Genomic DNA, 18,489 nt, shown 5'->3' with positions numbered 1-18,489 from the left:
CCCGGCTTTTGTAAGGCTGACTCAGACCTGGCCGGGAAGGGAGTCTCCCCCATGCCTGGGGAGGGAGGGGGGAGACAGAGACCACCTGGGTCTCTGGTATCCCTGTTCTCTGCAATGCCCCACGGACACTCGAGGTGACCCTAGACTCCTGCCCTCCCACCTCCAAGTATAGGGTAGGATCAGAAAAAGTGGAGGGTGAGGAGTGGAGGGCTCTCTGTGCGCTCTGGCCATTACCAGTACTTTTGTGGTTGGTGCCGAGATTGTTAGGTGTTAAGGTGATCAGTGACTGGAGCTGGGAAAGGATTCACCAAGAGAAGAGAGTGCAGACAGTAAAGTTTTCATTCACTCTCCAAGAGAGGAGAGGGGCTGGTGTGGAGAGACCTTTTATTGGATTTTAACTAGATTATAAAAGGTCAGGGGTGGCTGTTGGGTGACCTGTGTGTTATTGGGGTCCTTCAGCACAGGAGGTTTCCAGAGGTTTTTCATAAGCTGCAGTTTGCTCCAATATGTTATCTTTGCCTGAGGCTGGGGGTGGAGTGCCACTTTTTGCCCTTGTTTTTCCAGTAGTGCTCCAGTCCTGGGGACATAAATTCAGACGTGTGAAATGGCAGTAGTGTTCCATAAGGGCGTAGGGCTGCTCAGCCAATGGTGCTGGTTTCTTCCTTTCATCGGGGGCACTGATTTGGGGAGGAACAGACTCTGGGGCCCCAGGTGCGCTTTATTACTGTTACCTGAGGGAGCAGCTGCTGACTGCCCAGGCCTACCAGGCACTGGGCCACATTCAGACCTGAAGACTCCAGCTCATGGCTTCCCCTGGGTTCAGGCCCCTGCTGAGCCAGTGCCTACCAGTGTGGCTCCTGGTCCCTAGACATGCCTCAGTTTCTCCCTGTGAGGGAGGACAATGCCCCCCTGCCATGAGGATGCACAAGGTGTTCAGCAGGCAGAAGCTTTTATGATGAGGGTGCTCCTGGACACTGGGGACCTCCAGTGAGTGACTTTAGGTCTCTGAGCCTCACTTTCCCTAGGATGTCCAGCAGAGCTCACGATATGGGTGACAGGGCTGAAGGTGACATTGATCATAAGCTCTATGGCCATTAAGTGGGTGCCCAGCGAACTTCAGCCATTACTGTAACCATATGAATGATAACTATTATTACTGTTATTACAATGACCTCATTAGCCAGGTTCTCAACCGACTTTCCCTCTGGATCAGACTTTTTCTCATGGCCACTTTTCAGATGGGAAAACTGAGGATCCCACGCCCTGCCTGGCCCCGGGACTCCTGGCATCTAGATCTGGGATTCGGTGCCCAGGGGGAGTTGGTCAGATATGGAGCTGGTCCTGGGGCCACCTCTTCCTCCCACTGCCTCGGGGGCTTCAGGGCAGCAAGGCTGCTGCCGCACCAGGCAGCGCTGAGGGTCCGAAGGAGAAGGTCTTGCCCTGCATCAGTTAGCAGCGGCCCCCATCTGGCCTAGGGGAGTGGCTGTGTTTGCCCAGCCCAGCCCTGACACCTATGTATCCTTCCCTTTCCTATAACCCAACGGTTGGTGACTCCTGCCAAGTACTCTGGGCGTGGAGATTCCAAGGAGGCCTCAGAGATTCTCTGCTCCAGGTTAGAGTTCAGGGAATCCAGACAAGCTGGCTTGGCATCAGGAGGTAAGATGTCACTGGATGACTTCCTACCACCACTTCTAAGGCCCAGATTAGAGCAGTGATGAGATGCCTGCACTTCTCCTGCCTTGTGAATCAGGGAGGATGCCCAGTGTTATGCCTCCTGATGGGAGTCTGGCTGGGCTTGATTGCCCCACAATGATGAGGAGCTCACTACTTACATGGCCAACTAAAGGCAGTCCCACCAGACAGTGGTTAAAGGCAGGGTTTGGGTTCTCATTTGACTTTCCTGGAATGACTACCTTGACCTCTTTAGCCTCAGTTTCCTTATCCATGAAAACGAGGCTACCTCAGCCCTACCTCTCAGTGCAGCTGCAGAGTATAGATAAGCACATGGTGGAGAGACCGCACACGGGACGTGGTGTGTTAACTCTAATCCCGATTATGCCGCTCATTGTGTTCTCACGGGTGAGACATTGACGTCTGCGTGCCAGAAATAATATGAAGATTGCAGGGCTCTAAGCACAAGGCCTGTGAGAGGGTCCCGACCAACCAGAAAGTGTGGGGGTCCTTCAGGAAGTCCCCACAGGAAGGGACCGTGAGACCTCAGTTTCTCCAACCAGGAAATAAGCCCAGAGATGCCCTCTGAGGTCCAGCTTGGGCAGGGCTGGCATTTAATCAAAAGTCTCAGTCCAGCCTCAGATTCCTTCCTGGAACCATCCTAGGAAGGGTAGACTCTGCTCTAGGGGAGGACAGGCCCATCCAGTGAGTCATCTGTGATGAGGACTATAAACAGAGGGCTTACGGGTCCAAATGGCACGTCACCCTTCTTCAGCACCCATGTGTTCATCGGGTGAATGTTTGCATAAATCCGCCTTCATACCTGCGTAACACACCTGTGTAAAGCTTTATCTTCACTGGGCTTTCCTTCTTTTTTTATCTGTTTACAAAAGTTTCTCATGCTCCTTTGATCACGCTCCTTTGTAAATAGGGACCAGCCCATTGCTACTGGGAGGCCAAACTGGTACTTCATGGTGAGAGATCACTCTCAGATTCAGCAGGTCAGGGTCCCGGTCCTGCCAACCCTCCTCGACCTCAGTGGCTGTGTCTCCTCTGCTAGGTGGGCTCCCTCTCTGTGCCCACCTCACCCTGGAACCCAGCCACCCTTGGATGCTGAGTGAGGGTCACAGGGACTCCTCTCCTGCAAGCGCCCTGATTCCATTCCCGAGTCTCCGGGATTTTGTCTTTTGCCTGCTTCCCTGCCGTCTGTCAGCACATCAGTCCCATGAGCGCAGGAGGTTGCTCCGTCAAGTTGTCTGTGTGCCCAGAACCCACAGCGGGACATGGCACAGACCTGATGTGCAGAGCAGTCATGAGTGTACAAGTGATAATGGTGGCTGATGGTGATGTTAACATTGTCATCTCTGGCACTTCTCCAACAAGCGACTTGGAGAAAAGGCCATTGGTCGTCTAGCCTTTCCCAGGACGCAGGTTGTTATGAACACAAATAGGTTTCTTCCAGATGCTCTGTCACCCGCACCCTTCCCCTCTCCTTTGGCAGCCTCTGAGTGTTCCTCGCCCCCGTCCAAATCCCAGGGGATGGCTGGTGAAAGTGCAGGAGCAATGCTGACCACAGCATCACTGATATTCAGCACCTGCTGGGGCCAGTCCTGAGCTGGCAGCTGACTCCACCCCACTTTGCAGGCAGGATGCCAAAGTCCAGGGATCCCAGGATGATGCGGAGCCAGGTCAGGATGTCCCTCCCCAGGCAGCACTATGGCTGCTTCAAGGGCATCGGCCCTCTCACTCCTAGCTGCTTGGACAGGGGATATAGAAAGGGCTGAACACTTTTTATATACTTAGTGTCTTATAAATATTAAACAAATCATTAATATTTAGTAAATATTTTACTAGATGTTAGTGTATGCGATGAGTCATGAATATTCAGTGACTGTGTATATTGGTACCTCAGTACCAACTATTAGTTGCTTGTTCTTATTCACTGTGTCAATATTAATATTTACTATGCATCATGAATGTGCCTTGCAGCTATTAATTGTTGCCTTACAACTATGTCGTGTATTGTAAATACTGGGTGCTTCCTGCATATTTAGTGGGTCATTAGTGTTCAGCACTTCACTAACAATCAGCACTTCTTTCTCATTAAATGCATCATGAATATTTCAGTGTTATGAATATGGGCTCTTTAGCACATTCAGAATATTTAGAGTGGGGAGTATTCAGTGCCTCTTGGTCCTGCCCCCTGATTCTAATGCATCCTCCAAGGTCTCCCTCCCCCTCCTCCATGCGCCCCCACCCCCACATGGCCGCTGTCACCTTCGGTGAAGTTGGGCTGAAGTGAAGCACATGGAAATGGCTAATATATGTATGTGTCATCATTCGTATTTTTCCCTCTGGCAACAAACACCAGTGAGAATCAAGTGGCGACACAGCTATTGGGACAAGACCACAGGACCCACCCCTGGGGCTCCAGGCTGGTTGGGGAATGGACAAGAGAGAAGTGAGTAGATTTGTCCAATGGCGGTGAGAGCTGTGGCAGGAAGCAAGGCCGGAACAGGGTGTTTTAGCTGAGAGGCTGAGCCCCTCTGAGGAGGAAACACTGAGCTGAGTCTGGAGATTAAGGCCAAGAGCAGGAGGGCAGGGCTTCAAAGGTAGAGGAAATGGCAGTGGCAGAGCTGAGCAGGGCGGTTAAGGAACTGTGGAGAGGTTGGTGTGGCTGGAGCAAGTGACAGGAGAGAGATGGGGATAAGCAGGTGCCTGAGAGGAGCCGCACCCATGAGTCACGCTGCAGGAGGCTCTGGACAAATGCAAGCAAGCACACGGCTTTTCTGTGGGCTCTGGAGGAAGTGTGTTCTGGGTGATGGTAAAATCGCACCAGAGCATTGAGGGCAAACAGCCCAGAGCCGGATGGCCTGTTCTGGCCACTTTGAGAAACAATTGTCAGTAACTCAGACATGTCAGGTTTGTCAGCACGCCCACGTCCTGATGAAACAGGCTCCTAAGAACAAGCCACTTGTCAAGATCAACTCAGGGTGAAGAGGAACCACACAACAATGAATTTGAAACTGACTTCTTCGCTCCCTGCTAATGCACTCTCCACACTTCCCCTCACCCCCCAGGAGACAGCCCCGCTTCTCAGCATGGCACTTCAGGTCTTCACAGGGTCTGGCCACACACTCCCTGGCCTCAGGAATCACCCCCTCTCCAAATTCTACTTTTCAGCAAAATAAACTCTTTGCCATTCCTTCAATAAGCCTTGTTTTCTTCCTTTTCTGTGCTTTTGCGTTTGCTATTTCCTCCACCTGAACACTCTTGGTGAACTCCTATTCAGCCTTCAAAACCTCAGCTTCAATACCCTGGTTTTTCTCCTGGCCCAGCCCTGAGCCCACAGGTGTACAAATTTGTCTCCCACAAATTAGGGTCTTCCAGGGGACCAGGCCTGGAGTTGAGGCTTCTTAGTTTCCTCACAGCCTATTAAAGAAATAAATGCATGATTTTCTGATGTGTTTTTGGGTAAGAGCTGCTGAGACCCTTCTTAGGGCTGAGAAACCTGGAGACAAAATGGGTTGTTGCTGTGGTAATGCAAGGCATCTACTTGGGACACCTCCCTAAGCTCCATTTCCCCACTCGTAAAGTTGGGGCGGAGGCTCCGCCAGAGCTGTTCGCACACTGTGCACTTCAGAGCAAGCTGTTGGGCTTCAACAAGTCTGGCCATTTTGTTTTAGAATGAGGCCTGCAGCGGATGAACAGCAAGCAGGGTGGGACTCAGGGACTCAAACCCAAACCTGAGAGGAGCTTCTCGTGGCCCCGGAGTGGCTGCCCAGTCACTCGGAGGAAAAAATACCAAGAGGTATGCCTTCCTTGGTGAGGCCAAGCCCCTAACCCCGGGGGCCCCTGCAGCAGCTATAGGCTCCTCGCTTCAGACAGTGACACCCAGGGGGACAGGTTGGTGACTCCCGGGGCACAGCCCACAGAGGCACCCAGCAAGGTTTACTGGGCCAGCAAGTCGTCGGCACCCCCAGGCCTGCTGAAAAGGAGGCCCAGGGCTCCTTTGTTATGCTGGTGCAGTGGTGGGCTTTGTGAGGTAGGCATCATTTCCTGCCTGAGGTTTTAAGGGGGTCTTGGGGGCTGCACAGGAAAGCAGATCTTGGGTGCATTCATGGAGGACTGGTGTAAGAGGGAGGGGAAGTGAGGTCCTGACTTGAATTCTCAATTCCACGAGGGACCTCATGAGGGCTGGGAGGGTGGAATAGCCCCGGGGGTCCCTTCATTGTGGAGATCTGCTGAGAAAAAGTTGAGAATGCAAGTAGCCAAGACGGATGTTTCACATGCAAAGAGTTCTGATAAGTAAATAAGGAAAGAAGAATGTGAGGAAAATAACAGGCATTGATGGAATTAATTAAAACTAAAGGGGACAGAGTTCCAGCCAAGATGGAGGCATATGTTGAAATGCTTTGCTTCCTCACACAACCAAAAGAAGAATAACAACAAATTTAAAAACAATAAATAAACAGAAGTGCCAGAGAATCAAACTGCAGGGAACTCCGACAACCAAGGAGTTAAGAAACATTCCTCGGGACCTGCAGGAGGGGCAGAGATGAGCAGAGCGGCGGCGAGAACCCATGGCAAGGCAGCTGACTGTGCGGGTGAGGCGGGGCTGCTGATCCCCAAACTAAAGACTCTAAACCTCTAGCTGGAACATTCTGGGAGGTTTTGGAGGCCGGGGAAGCTCCCAGCCTCACAGCAGAGTTTGTTGGAAAGTGGGGCTAGAGCGGAGCAAGGGATCATCATTATTCCCTCTCTGGCGCCCACCACATAGGCTGCGCCACAACACAGCAAGGAGGGCTGCCCTGCCCTGAGGAATAGCTGGGGCTCCACCCCTTACAAATTAACAGGTGCACCAAGGCAAAGAAATATGGCCCATATGAAAGAACAGATCAAAACTCCAGAAAAAGTGCTACGTGTTGAGGAGATAGACAACATATCCGATGCAGAGTTCAAAACACTGGTAATCAGGATGCTCACAGAACTGACTGAGCTTGGTAGCAAAATGAAGAAAGAACTGAAGGCTACATAAAGTGAAATAAATTAAAATATATAGGGAGCCAACAATGAAGGGACTCAAACCAACAATTTGGAACAAAAGGAAGAAATAAACATCCAACTGGAACAGAATGAAGAAACCAGAATTCAAAAAATTAGGGGGGGCTTAGGAACCTCTGGGACAACTTTAAACATTTCAACATCTAAATCTTGATGATGCCAAGAAGGAGGAAAGAGAAAGAAATTGAAGGCTTATTTGAACAAATAATGAAGGAAAACTTCCCCAATCTGGCAAGGAAATAGACTTCCAGGAAGTCCAGGAAGCTCAGAGAGTCCCAAAGAAGTTGGAACCAAAGAGGAACACACCAAGGCACATCATAATTAAAGATAAGGAGAGAATCTTAAAAGCAGCGACAGAAAAGGAGACAGTTATGTACAAAGGAGTTCCTATAAGGCTGTATCAGCTGATTTCTCAAAAGAAACCTTACAGGCAAGACAGGACTGGAAAGTAGTATTTGAAGTCATGAAAGGCAAAGACCTACATCCAAGATTACTCTATCCAGCAAAGCTTTCATTTAGAATGGGAGGGCAGATAAATTGCTTCCCAGATAAGGTCAAGTTAAAGAAGTTCATCATCACCAATCCTTTATTCTATGAAATGTTAAAGGGACTTATCTAAGAAATAGAAGGAGATCAAAAACCATGAACAGTAAAATGACAACAAACTCACAACTATGAGCGACGGAACCTAAAAAACAAAAACTAAGCAAACAACTAGAGCAGAAACAGAATCACAGATATGGACATCACATGGAGGGTTATCAGTGTGGGGGTGGGATGGGGAGAATGAGTGGAAAATGTACAGGAAATAAGAAGCGTAATTGTTAGGTACAAAATAGACAGGGGGTGGGTGGGTGTTAAGAACAGTATGGGAAATAGAGAAGCCAAAAAACCTCTATGTACAACCTATGGACATGAACTAAGGGGGGAATGCTGGAGGGTGGTGGGGTGCAGGGCACAGGGGGATAAAGAAGAAAAATTGGGACAACTGTAATAGCATAATCAATAAAATATACTTAAAAAAAAAACAACCTAAATGGCTGCTCCAAGAGGTTCCGTCTTGCCCTGACATTCTGGCCCCAGTGACATAGGCCATTATGTAGCTGTTTCGCCTCCTCTCGTGCCCCTCGTGCCCCTCGCCAGGTTCGGCTGAGTTGTAACTGTTTGTATTTGCTGAGGTGTCTTCCTTGCTTTGGAGCCCTTGTTTAGAACCTACAAAATACATTCCCAGTGAACTAATGCTTGGCCATTAAGGTTTGATTTTTCTATTTAGTAAGTGTTTAACAGATGTGTAAATAACATAAATAAGCAATAGTAAATCTCCTAAACATTCCGTATGGTGGATTTATACAGAACGATATTAAAATTCATGACTCACTTCCTGATTCGCCTCTCTGGCCGTCCTTGGCTTTGAGCTCTCCTCTCCCTGCCAGTTCTTGTTGGTTCAGACCAGGATTTCTCCATCCTGACAATGTTGACTTTTGGGGCTGTCAGCTTCCCCGGTGGGGCAGCACAATGCTGATTTAATCAGTGCGCCTGGCCCCCACCCACTCTGTGCCATTTACAGTTCACACTCCCACCCCACCCATGTAGAGATAACCAAAAATATCTCTAGCCCTGACTGCGGGGTTCAGTCAGCGGGAGCCGTTCCTCGAAATGTAAGTTCCAGGTCAGGGTGCTCGCCTCGGCGTGGGTCTGTCCCGAGTCAGGAAGTGTGCCAGAGCCGGCTGATCAACAATTCTCTCCTTGTCCTTCTTCCTCCTGCCCCTCTTGTGAAAAAAATTAATTAGTAAATAGATTAATACTTCTTAAAGTATTAAAATAAATAAATAACTCTGCAGACATTGCCAAGTGTCCCCCGGGGGCCAACCTCTGGCTTAGATGTTAAACTGGAGATGGGTTAGTGGTTAATCACCCACTAACGGTCACAGGTTCTTAATGAGGTGGCCCTGGCTTGGCAGAGGGGGGTTTTGTTTGTTTGTTTGTTTGTTTGTTTGTTTTTGAGATTTTATGTATTTATTTATTTTTTAGAGAGACAACTGTTCAGATCAGGAAGATGTCCTTTAGAGATTCAGTTCATTCTTGTGTCACAGAGACATCTTCATCAGTTCACAGGCTCACCCCAAGATAATCTGCCTTTTCGGGTCTCCCAGACCTGCCTGCCAGAAGCCGAACCCCTGGGGACTGGCAGCCACCCTAGGGGTGCCACAGCAGCAAGACAGGCTCTGTGCCACCTGCAGGCAGGGCCCCGCCACTGCTCAGGCTCTGCCAGTTCGTTCCCACCTCAGGGCCTCACCTGGGCCTCAAAATCCAAACATGCCACCAGACTGCATTTTCTCTCTTGGTTTTTGTCACTTTCTATCATTTTATTGAGGATTTTATTTAGTGTTTGTCCTGCTTGACAGTGTGGGTTCCGAAGTGGCAAAGATATTTAGACACTTTGTACCTGATCACATTGTGTCCCCAGCTCCCAGGAGGTGGCATACAGACACACGGTAAACATTGGCTTTGAGGAATGAATGGCCGTCCACATTTACTCCACAGTCCGACGCTGTGGCCGGGCAGCGTGCATTCACTCATCGTTCACTCCACACACTTTCCCTGAGCACTGACTACATGGCGGCGCTGTTCTGGGAGCCGGGGTAGAAGAATGGACGTGGCAGATCACAGAGCTTATGGCCTGGTGGAGGAGATGGATAAGGAAAATACATTTCAAATGTTTTGTGATGTATTTTAGAAGGTGGGAAGTGTGTGGAAGGAAGCAAAAGTAGAATGGGTGGGGTATCAGTGAGACCGAGTGCCATGAGGGGACGCCTTCCTGAGAAGGGGGCATCTGAAGAGGCACAGGGCAATGAGGAGCTATGTGCACATCTGGGGGAAACGATGCCAGGCAGAGGGGCCACCTGTGCAACGGTCCTGAGGCAGGACTGTGCCCACCACGCCTGAGGTTAAGAGCCCCACAACACGTTTACACAGGGCTCGTTCCCCTCCCTTTACATGGAGGTTCAGAGGGGTCCAGCTTCCTTCTCAAGGCCACACAGTGGGATGTGTGGGCTGGGAACTGAGTCCCATTTCTGGGTGACATCTGGCTGGAGAGGCCTTAGCCAGGGACTGTGCAGACAGAGTTGGACACACTGGGGAAATGGCCCCAGGGGTCCGGGAGGCAGGCCCCATCCCCGGTGCAGTGCAAATTTATGGCTCTGGATGTAAACAGGAAACTACTCTCTTGCCTGCTCCCAGGCAGTAGCTGGGTGGCGTCCTTTGGGACAGGAGGGGACCACCAGAACCCCCTAAATGCCCCACACTGTTCCAGGTGCCAGTGGAGACAACGAGGAGACCCCAGACCAGCAGAGATCTCCTGAGGCAGGCTGAGGTAAGTGCTGAGGTTCGTGTATTCATTCAACAAACACTCGTTGAGTGCCCACTTAGGTGTCTGTCCTGGAGAGGTCCCTTCACCCGTGCACAGCCCCGTGAGTTGGGGACTGTTCATATGCCCTTTTACATCTGAGGAGACTGAGGTCTGGGCTGTGTAAGGCACACAGCCAGGAAGTGATGGAATCAGTGTCCAAACAAACCCAGGAGTCGGGCTCCAGAGTCTGCACCCCTCAGGGACTGGCCAATAAGTGTTTGCTGAATAGCTAAGTCCTGTCTTGGGTCTAATCCAGAACTTCCCCGACACACTGGAAAAGAGACCCTCAAGTTTAGGAAAACAGCACAGACACCACCTTACCAGGCGAGAAGGCGTCCAGGGAAGCCTGGCAAAGGGACTTACAAGGGAGACCTGCGGCTGTGCCTAGAGGAGGGGAAGCTCCCAGGAAGAGGAGAGTTAGAGCTGGGGTTTGTGAGTTTGAATAAGGGTTCGCCAGGCATAAATTGAATCAATTTAATTTTTTACTCATAAATGTATTCATTCAAACACTCCCTGCTCTCCCCACGTGTCTGCCTTGTGCTGGCTGATGCCAGACCCCCGGGTTTTGGAAGACAAAGCCAGACACAGCCACCCCACGGGGTCAGGACCGAGGCAGATCCCGTGGTGGGGCTGGAGGTACCCACGGGGGAAGCAGGACTCTTCCCCAGGGTGGAAGAGGGCTTCCTAGAGGAGGGGGTGTGGAGACGAGTTTGCAGGAGGAGCAGGAGTGCGCCCGAGGAGATGGCTGTGCTGATGATACATGCCAAGCCTGGGTCTCTAAAGGGTCAGGGGCCACGCTCAGGTCAAAGGATCATTAAAAATAGTGAAGAAGCCCTGGCTGCAGTGGCTCAGTGGATTGAATGCAGGCTTGAGAACCAGAGGATCACGGTTTGATTCCCAATCAGGGCACATGTCTGGGATGCAGGCCAGTTCCCAGCAGGGGATGCACAAGAGACAAAACACGTATTGATGTTTCTCTCCCTTTCTCCTTCCCTTCCCTTCTAAAGATAAATAAATAAAATCTTTAACAAACTAGTGAAGAAAAAGAGGTGCTGGTTGTAACGGACCTCAGTGCCAGAGCTCAGAGCTCTCTAGAGCAGCAGGTGTTAAAGGGAAGCAGGAAGGACCCCCAGCAGCTTGCAATTGACAAAAAGGGGGTTCTCTGTCTCCACCCAGGAGGCTCCTGGGCCATCTCTGAGGCAGGGACATGAGGAGGAGCAGGCTGGGTGTGGGAAGGACGGATTCTGGGCACATGGAGTCTGCAGGGCTCTAGTTGGAATTCCCGTGCCTCAGTTTCCTTTGTAAATATGGAATCCCAGGCAGGCGTCCTGCCCCGGCCCCCCCCCCCCACCCCACCCCCCCCCCCCCGCCCCAGCTACTGTCAGAGTCCAGCTGGGCTAGGGTGCAGGAGGAGTCCGGGTGTGGGGGTAAGGTGGGGGTGAATTTCAGTATTTTACCAACTTGAGCAACAGCAGGCTGCAACCAGGTGTGGGGTCCACAGGTGGCTCAGGAAAAGTGCTTGGCCCATCAGGATCTTCAGTGAGTGTTACTCTCCCTGGAGCTGCCCTGGGGATCTCGTCGGATCAGTCCCAAACCCTGCAGTCCAGGATGAGGTGTCCGAGGTCCTTGCCACAGGTGGGCCTGGCTCTGGTGCTCTGCACCTTCACTCTCCTCTTCCTCCTCCTCAGTCTGCACCTGTCACCTCCCCAGTGCGGCCCCTGCAGGGAACTGAAAGAGCCGGGGGACACCCCCGAGGCACTGATCTGGCTCCCCGAGCCAACTGTCCCCGCGCGGGCACCCTGCAGGGCCAACACTTCCCTGGCCCAGCTGCCAGACTTTGCAGAGCAGCCACAGCACGTGCGCGACTTCCTGCTGCACAAACACTGCCGGGACTTCCCGCTGCTGCAGGACGCCCCGCCCAGCAAGTGTGCGCAGCCCGTCTTCCTGCTGCTGGTCATCAAGTCGTCCCCGCACAATTACGAGCGCCGGGAGGTGGTGCGGCGCACTTGGGGCAGCGAGCGGGCTGTGCGGGGCCTCTGGCTGCGCCGCCTCTTTCTGGTGGGCACGGCCCAAGAACCGCATGAGGCCCGCAAAGTCAACCAGCTGCTGGCGTTGGAGGCGAGGGTTCATGGCGACATCCTGCAGTGGGACTTCTATGACACCTTCTTCAACCTCACACTCAAGCAGGTGGGCTGGCAGAAAGACAGTCACCTGATCTGGGCCACCTGAGCTTCCTGCCCAGATCACCATCTCCTCTGAGGGGCCCAAGGGAACCAGCAGACCCTGAACCCCACCCCGCCCCACCCTGCCCCCTCTAATGTCCTCAGGGCATGCGAGGGCCTTATCTCTAGGGGAGGCAGGCAGAAAGCCCAGGCTGGCCAGAGGTTCAAGCCTGGCTGCAGGGTCCTGAAACCTCTGTTGAAATTCAGGCTCTGTGTTGCCCTTGATGATGTTCACCTCTCTGTGCCTCAGTTTCCTCAGCAGGGAAATTGGTTATTAACTGGACTCACCCACCTCTGAGGGCCACAGTAAGCATTGCGTGAGATAATATTTACGAGTCACCTGGATCAGTGCCAGACACTCAAACAACACTGGCAGTGGGGTGTGGGGATGCAGGGGCTGGACAGAGTCCATCCTGTTTTTGTCTGGTCAGTGTCCCCGTGAGGCCCCCTCTGTGCAGTGGGTACAACACAAAGACGTTTTTGATGGACAAGAACCCATGAGAGGTGGAGGGAATCCACATGCAGAGGAGGCAGTGCAGGCTCCCAGGACCCGCCCAGGTTGGGTGGGGGCAGAGCGGTCTGCACAGACACCCAGTGCAGGTCCCTGCTCCTGGCAGGCACAGACAGGTCTGGGTTCAAGACACCAAGGGGCTACTTCTGGGTCAGGCAACCTGTTTGAGGCACCATCACTGGGCAGCCTCTATGTCCTGGTCTATACATGGGGTTGAAGACCACACCTGCCTCCTATGCTCACATTAGGGACTCAAAGCAGAGCTGGCCCTCAGGACTGTATGTGGCAGGCACAAAGGTTATTTTGGAGGGAACTGAAACCAAAGTGAGCAGAGGGCCAGGACCCCTCAACAAGCCACCTTCTTAACACAAAACACCAAAGCACACGGTGAATAACAACTTGACATACGGAAATCTAGCCTGTAGGAGGCACTGAGCCCACAGCAGTGCTGGGAACACAGCAGGGGTAGGGAGACACAGCCCCACCCAGGGTGAGCCCAGAGTCTGGGGGTGGGGGGTGTCCGCTGACCACCACACAAGCAATTCTATGACAGCAGCGCTTGGCCAGGCACAGTGGGAAGGAATAGCAGTAAACGCAAAAGTGCGAGTCTTCCTGGCGCTGAACAGAATATCCTCTTTAGGGACCCCAGTGCTCCTGCAGGCCGGTCCTGAGATGCGGCCTGAAAGGGAACTTGGAAACCGAGGCACAGAAAGGAGAGGTCTTTTACTGAGGTCACCCCACAGGGTGGTACCTTGACCCCAGGCTGGGTTGACAGGGGGGACACAGCCTCAGCTGTGCTCGATGGGCTGGGGCGGCCAACAGGGACCTGAGGCTGATGGTCCCAGCCGTGAACCCTGGTGGCCCATCTGCCCGCCCGCAGGTGCTGTTCCTACAGTGGCAGGAGGCTCGGTGCAGCAATGCCAGCTTCGTGCTCAACGGGGACGACGATGTCTTTGCGCACACAGACAACATGGTCTCTTACCTGCTGGACCACAACCCTGACCACCACCTCTTTGTGGGGCAACTGATCCAGAACGTGGGCCCCATCCGGGCCCCCCAGAGCAAGTACTATGTGCCAAAGATAGTGACACAGGAGGAGCACTACCCGCCCTACTGTGGAGGTGGTGGCTTCCTGCTGTCCCGCTTCACAGCGGCTGCCTTGGGCCGGGCCGCACGCACCCTAGACCTCCTCCCCATCGATGACGTCTTCCTGGGCATGTGCCTGCAGCAGGAGGGCCTGAAGCCCGCCTCACACAGCGGGATCCGCACTGTTGGCGTTAGGTCTCCCTCAGCACGTTTGTCCTCCTTCAACCCCTGCTTCTACCGGGAGCTGCTGCTGGTGCACCGCTTCTTGCCCTATGAGATGCTGCTCATGTGGAATGCACTGGGCCAGGCAGACCTCGCCTGTGGCAAGCAGACTTGGGTCTATGGAGGTGGTGCTGGGACCCCCTAGCCTCTAGGCTCCCGTGTCCACCCCCATAGGAAGGGGTTACATCTCCCTCTCAGAAAGCTGAGACCTTTGTCCTCTGAGGGCACAGGGGAGTGCTGTGGAATGTTTGATAGTGAATATAAAAACTTTTGTGGCAAGCTCCTACACAACCTTCGAAACTCACCCGGTGCTCATACCATCTTCATCATCTTCCCCTAGACTTTTGGCTGGAGGGACCATCTCTGTCCATGGCAGCTACTGGCAGAAGCACTTCAGCCAGGGTTCCAGCAGCTGCCGGTCCTTCTAGCCCCTTTGAGTCAAAGTCCTGCATCCCCTCTCCAACCTTGATCTCAGGCTGGACCTTAAACAGTGGCCAGCCTCTCCTTGGTAGGGAACCTGCAATGGTTTAATCATGGGTGGGTTCTGGCTAGGGTTCAAGGCCAACTGGGAATTCCTAGGTACACATGCAGCTGAAGCAAGAGGCACTTTTCAGCCAGGGGGAAGCGTTTAGTTACCGCCCCTCCCTTGGTCTTGGACCCCTCAGATGGTAGAAATGGCCTGAGAGGCCGTGCACGGGACCGCCCCTCTGTGTCCGTGGTGTCTGTGCTCCAGTGGCAGACACATTAGGCGGGGGGGGGCAGCTATCTTTCTCAGGCTGTGGTGACTCAGGGTCTGGGCCCCCTGGCAGGACCAAGCCCCCACATCTGTGCTCAGGGAATAGTATTGGGACCAAAGTGCCTTCACAGGGCTCAAGGCCAGTACGTACACTCCTTTAAGTGGTGTGCACCTCCTGTGTGCTGTGCTGCGGGCTCTGTTCTTTTTCTCCCAGCCCCATGGGAGGGGTTGGCAGACATGAACCCACCTCACCGGAAGGAAGTTATACTGTACAGTCCACGTCTTAGGATAGAGGGAGGATGTAAGTGAGGAGAATGGTCAGGGTCGGCTCAATAAATATCCACTGTGACCCATTCATGTGTTCATGTGTGTGCACCACCAAGTGGGCATTAGATATTAAGGTCCTCCCAGGGCTCTTGAGAGATCCTAGGATTTGAATCCTGCACTTGGTCATTCCCTGCCTGTCTGACCTTGGCCAGCAGCCATCTCCCTAGGCCTCAGTATCCTCACTTTGTATTGTGATGACTCTCAAATCGTTGTCAACTCCCAGGAGTGCTGGTGGTCCGTGGCTGCCAGGAGCCAAGCCAACGCGAGGGCTGACCCAGGCTTGTCCTTTTCTATTGAGGAAGTGCAAAAAGCTGCTTTGAATTCTGCAGTTTTATTTATTTACTAGTGGGAAGACAGCAAGACGGGGTGGGGTGTCACAAATGCAGAGAGGGTGGCACCTGGGGCTCCTCAGGGGTGAGGACATCTGTCCCTCAGTGTCTGGCATCTCAGTGAAACCAAGGATCCTCCAAGCCAGGGTGGGATGTGTTTTTTTCCCAAGTGCACCCTACAGAGGACAGGTGGTCTGGGGTAGGTGGCAAGTTCCATGTCCCAGGAGGTAATCAACAATGTCCCCCCAGATATGGGATTTTATGGTGCTGTGTGGCTTCAGGAGTCCACCAGACCATACCTTCTGGGTCTCTGGCTCCCCAGAAGCCATGCCCCAGGAAGGCTCAGTGGGGACAGAGGGCCAGCAAGTCTTGCCAGGTGCAGCCACTGAGACAGCAGTGGTGGGCAGGGTTGGTAGCAGCTGCCCGGCGGCGGCGGTGATGCTGAGAGCCCTGGTGCTGAGGGTTGAGTAACAGCATCGAGTCCCTATTGGCCACCAGCCCATGGAGATGTAGTCCTTCCAGCCATTGCAGCAGCTCACCTGGTGACAGAATAGACCACCCCCCACGCTGTGTGCACACTCCTGCATGCTCACATCCCACTGAGTGCCCCACCAAACACTTATCATGCACACAAATAGTAAGCACTTACTAAGTGCCTATTGTATACACTGGACACAGATTGAATCACCCATCCAGGTGTGTGCACTCTTGACCCACATCCCCACTCAAACCCCATTTGCTACCTATCACTTGGACACCCAGACACTTAACAGAGCAGAAGACAGCAGAGGTGACATGTGACACATTTATGTTCACAGGTGTGCAGACAGTGGGTACAACCTGACACAAAAATACCCCAAGATGAGCACACATGGGTATGTGCCCTCAAACCCTCTCGCAGTGCCCCCCACCTGCCATCTGTGCGTCTGATCCCTGTCACACAGACACACGAGCACATGTGGGACACAGGTGCACACAAACCTGTTTTATGCCCTCTGAACCAGGGCTGGGACCAGGGTGAGGAGAGTGGGCACTGGCCTCCTGGAGTACAATTTAAGGGAGCACCCAAGCTCAATGATGCAATATTTTAGAAATCAAAATTATTGGGAAAATGCACGAAGATCAAAATACTGACATGGTAAAGACGATCTGTGCACTTTCGAGGAGGCTCTGCCTGTTCCCAGTGGGCTTCGCACAGGTTCCGCCCAGCGGGGGACGCATCCTCTACCAACTTACACACACCTCGCAGCGGGCAGGGGCACCCTGGTCAGGGAGTGAAAACCCACCCGCCCGCGGCCTTGATGCCCACCTGCACCCCGTGCACCTGCCCCACTTAGACACCGGGAAACACAGTCCTCATCCCCCTGCCGCACTCACGGTTGCCGCCAGCCACCAGCCTCCCAGGTTCAGGGGACCAGCGTGGGCCCCCACACACTCCCACCAGCGCACGAACAAAGTGGCGGCCACACAGCTTCTCTGGCGTCTCTGGGGCAGGAGCACGGCCCAGCGCCAGTATCAGGGCCGGGCCCAGCAGCACCAGGGCCCAGGGGAGCAGGCGGGGGTCCATGGTGGCGGAGGCCGAGCGCAGCCCGCAACTCCTTTATAGGTCTGTAGCCCGCCCCAGCTGGGGACCTTGGAGGAAGAAGACAGCATGGAGAGGGCCCAGGGAGAGAGGGTCAAGGGCAGGGTCAGGGTGAGTGCAGCATAAGCCTTGACACTATTTTCTTTCCTTTTTTTTTTCTTTCTTCTTTGTTATTTTACTTTATTTTATTTATTTATCTTTTTGTAATGCTAGTGCCTGACTTGATTAAGCTTTGATTATGGAGACTACCATCTCAACGAGGGCCATCGCCACAAACCACGTGCCTGCCCAGCTGCTTGGTGAAGTGCTGTCCACCTTCACCGAGACTCCTCTGTGTTCGAGATCTTGATGGTTGATTTTGATAACTGACCACTTGGCCCACTTGTTTTTTTCTCTTTCACGCTTTCAGTTACCACTCTCATGTTTTGAATTCACAATAAAGAGGGCAAACCCCAGCCCCTTCCCCCACCACCCTCAGTACCCGCCGAACTGCAGGCCTGTGCATGTTCTGCTTACCCGGCCTCTCACTCTGTGGCCCCAGGTGTGTTATTTCCAGATCCTACAAGTAATAAACCTTTATTTTTTTTCAACGTTCCCTAATAGTCACTAATGGTGTCTTATAATCATAAGAAATGCAGGACCCGATCGAGCCGCAACATCAGTTATTGACAGACTAAGACAGGCGCGAAACGCAAGGGCCTCTCTCCCCAGGCCCGTGTCCTGGGTGTACCTTCCTCAGAGGGACCTCTGGCTCAGGGGTCTTTGTTTTTACTATACCCACTTTAAAGAAGTGAAATAGATCAACTGAGAAGTAATAATTTCATGAAGTGGTAGTGGTTGGAGTGGGCATTCAGCCAACCGCGACCAGGGACACCCAGAACCTTGTTGCTATTATTGTGCTAACAGGAAACCGAGGCTAGTGGAGGGGACCCCACACTTGTCCAAGGTTGCAGGAGGGCGGGCCCTAGGGCTGCGGGTGCTGGCTCTTCCACATCAGACCATTCTTAGCCTAGGCGAAGAATAAAGGTGGCTGCATTTGCTTAGCACCTACTGGGTACCAGCCTGGTGCCCAGGAGGCCTTTATGACCTTGTTTTACTGAGAAAGGAAACTAAGGCAGAGAGACCTTGAGCTGAAAACCTGGTCTTGCTTAAGCTTAGAGAGCAGCCACCCCACACTCTTGCTCCGTGATTTTCACCAGAGCAGGCAGCTTTTCCTGGACTGAGAGATCTGTCTTCATCTCTCTCCCCTGCTCGCTCACACTCTCTCTCTCTCTCTTCCCCTCCCTCTTTATCTTTCTCTGTCACTCTCCGCACGCTTCCAGCAGTCCTG

At 52.8% G+C, this 18,489-nt stretch overlaps 2 protein-coding genes across 2 annotated transcripts; one reads left to right on the top strand and one right to left on the bottom strand.

Moving 5' to 3' along the window:
* The first annotated feature begins 11,752 nt into the window (after window positions 1-11,752).
* Window positions 11,753-15,274, top strand: LOC119043950 (N-acetyllactosaminide beta-1,3-N-acetylglucosaminyltransferase 3-like). Its single transcript, XM_053668147.1, has 2 exons — window positions 11,753-12,331; window positions 13,758-15,274. The coding sequence occupies exons 1-2, from the start codon at window positions 11,753-11,755 to the stop codon at window positions 14,328-14,330; spliced, it is 1,152 nt and encodes a 383-aa protein (XP_053524122.1). The 3' UTR covers window positions 14,331-15,274.
* A 304-nt stretch (window positions 15,275-15,578) lies between these two features.
* INSL3 (insulin like 3) lies at window positions 15,579-18,489 on the bottom strand. The gene is made up of 2 exons (XM_037142005.2): window positions 16,955-18,489; window positions 15,579-16,116 (listed from the first exon to the last, which is right to left on the bottom strand). Exons 1-2 carry the CDS (start codon window positions 17,142-17,144, stop codon window positions 15,920-15,922), a joined length of 387 nt encoding a protein of 128 aa, XP_036997900.2. The 5' UTR covers window positions 17,145-18,489; the 3' UTR covers window positions 15,579-15,919.

This window comes from Artibeus jamaicensis, unplaced genomic scaffold (assembly GCF_021234435.1).
Source record: "Artibeus jamaicensis isolate MK-2021 breed Jamaican fruit bat unplaced genomic scaffold, CSHL_Jam_final contig_477, whole genome shotgun sequence".
Taxonomy (NCBI): domain Eukaryota; kingdom Metazoa; phylum Chordata; class Mammalia; order Chiroptera; family Phyllostomidae; genus Artibeus; species Artibeus jamaicensis.
Note: the sequence above shows the minus strand (reverse complement) of the source record. Positions and strands in the feature narration are given on the sequence as shown.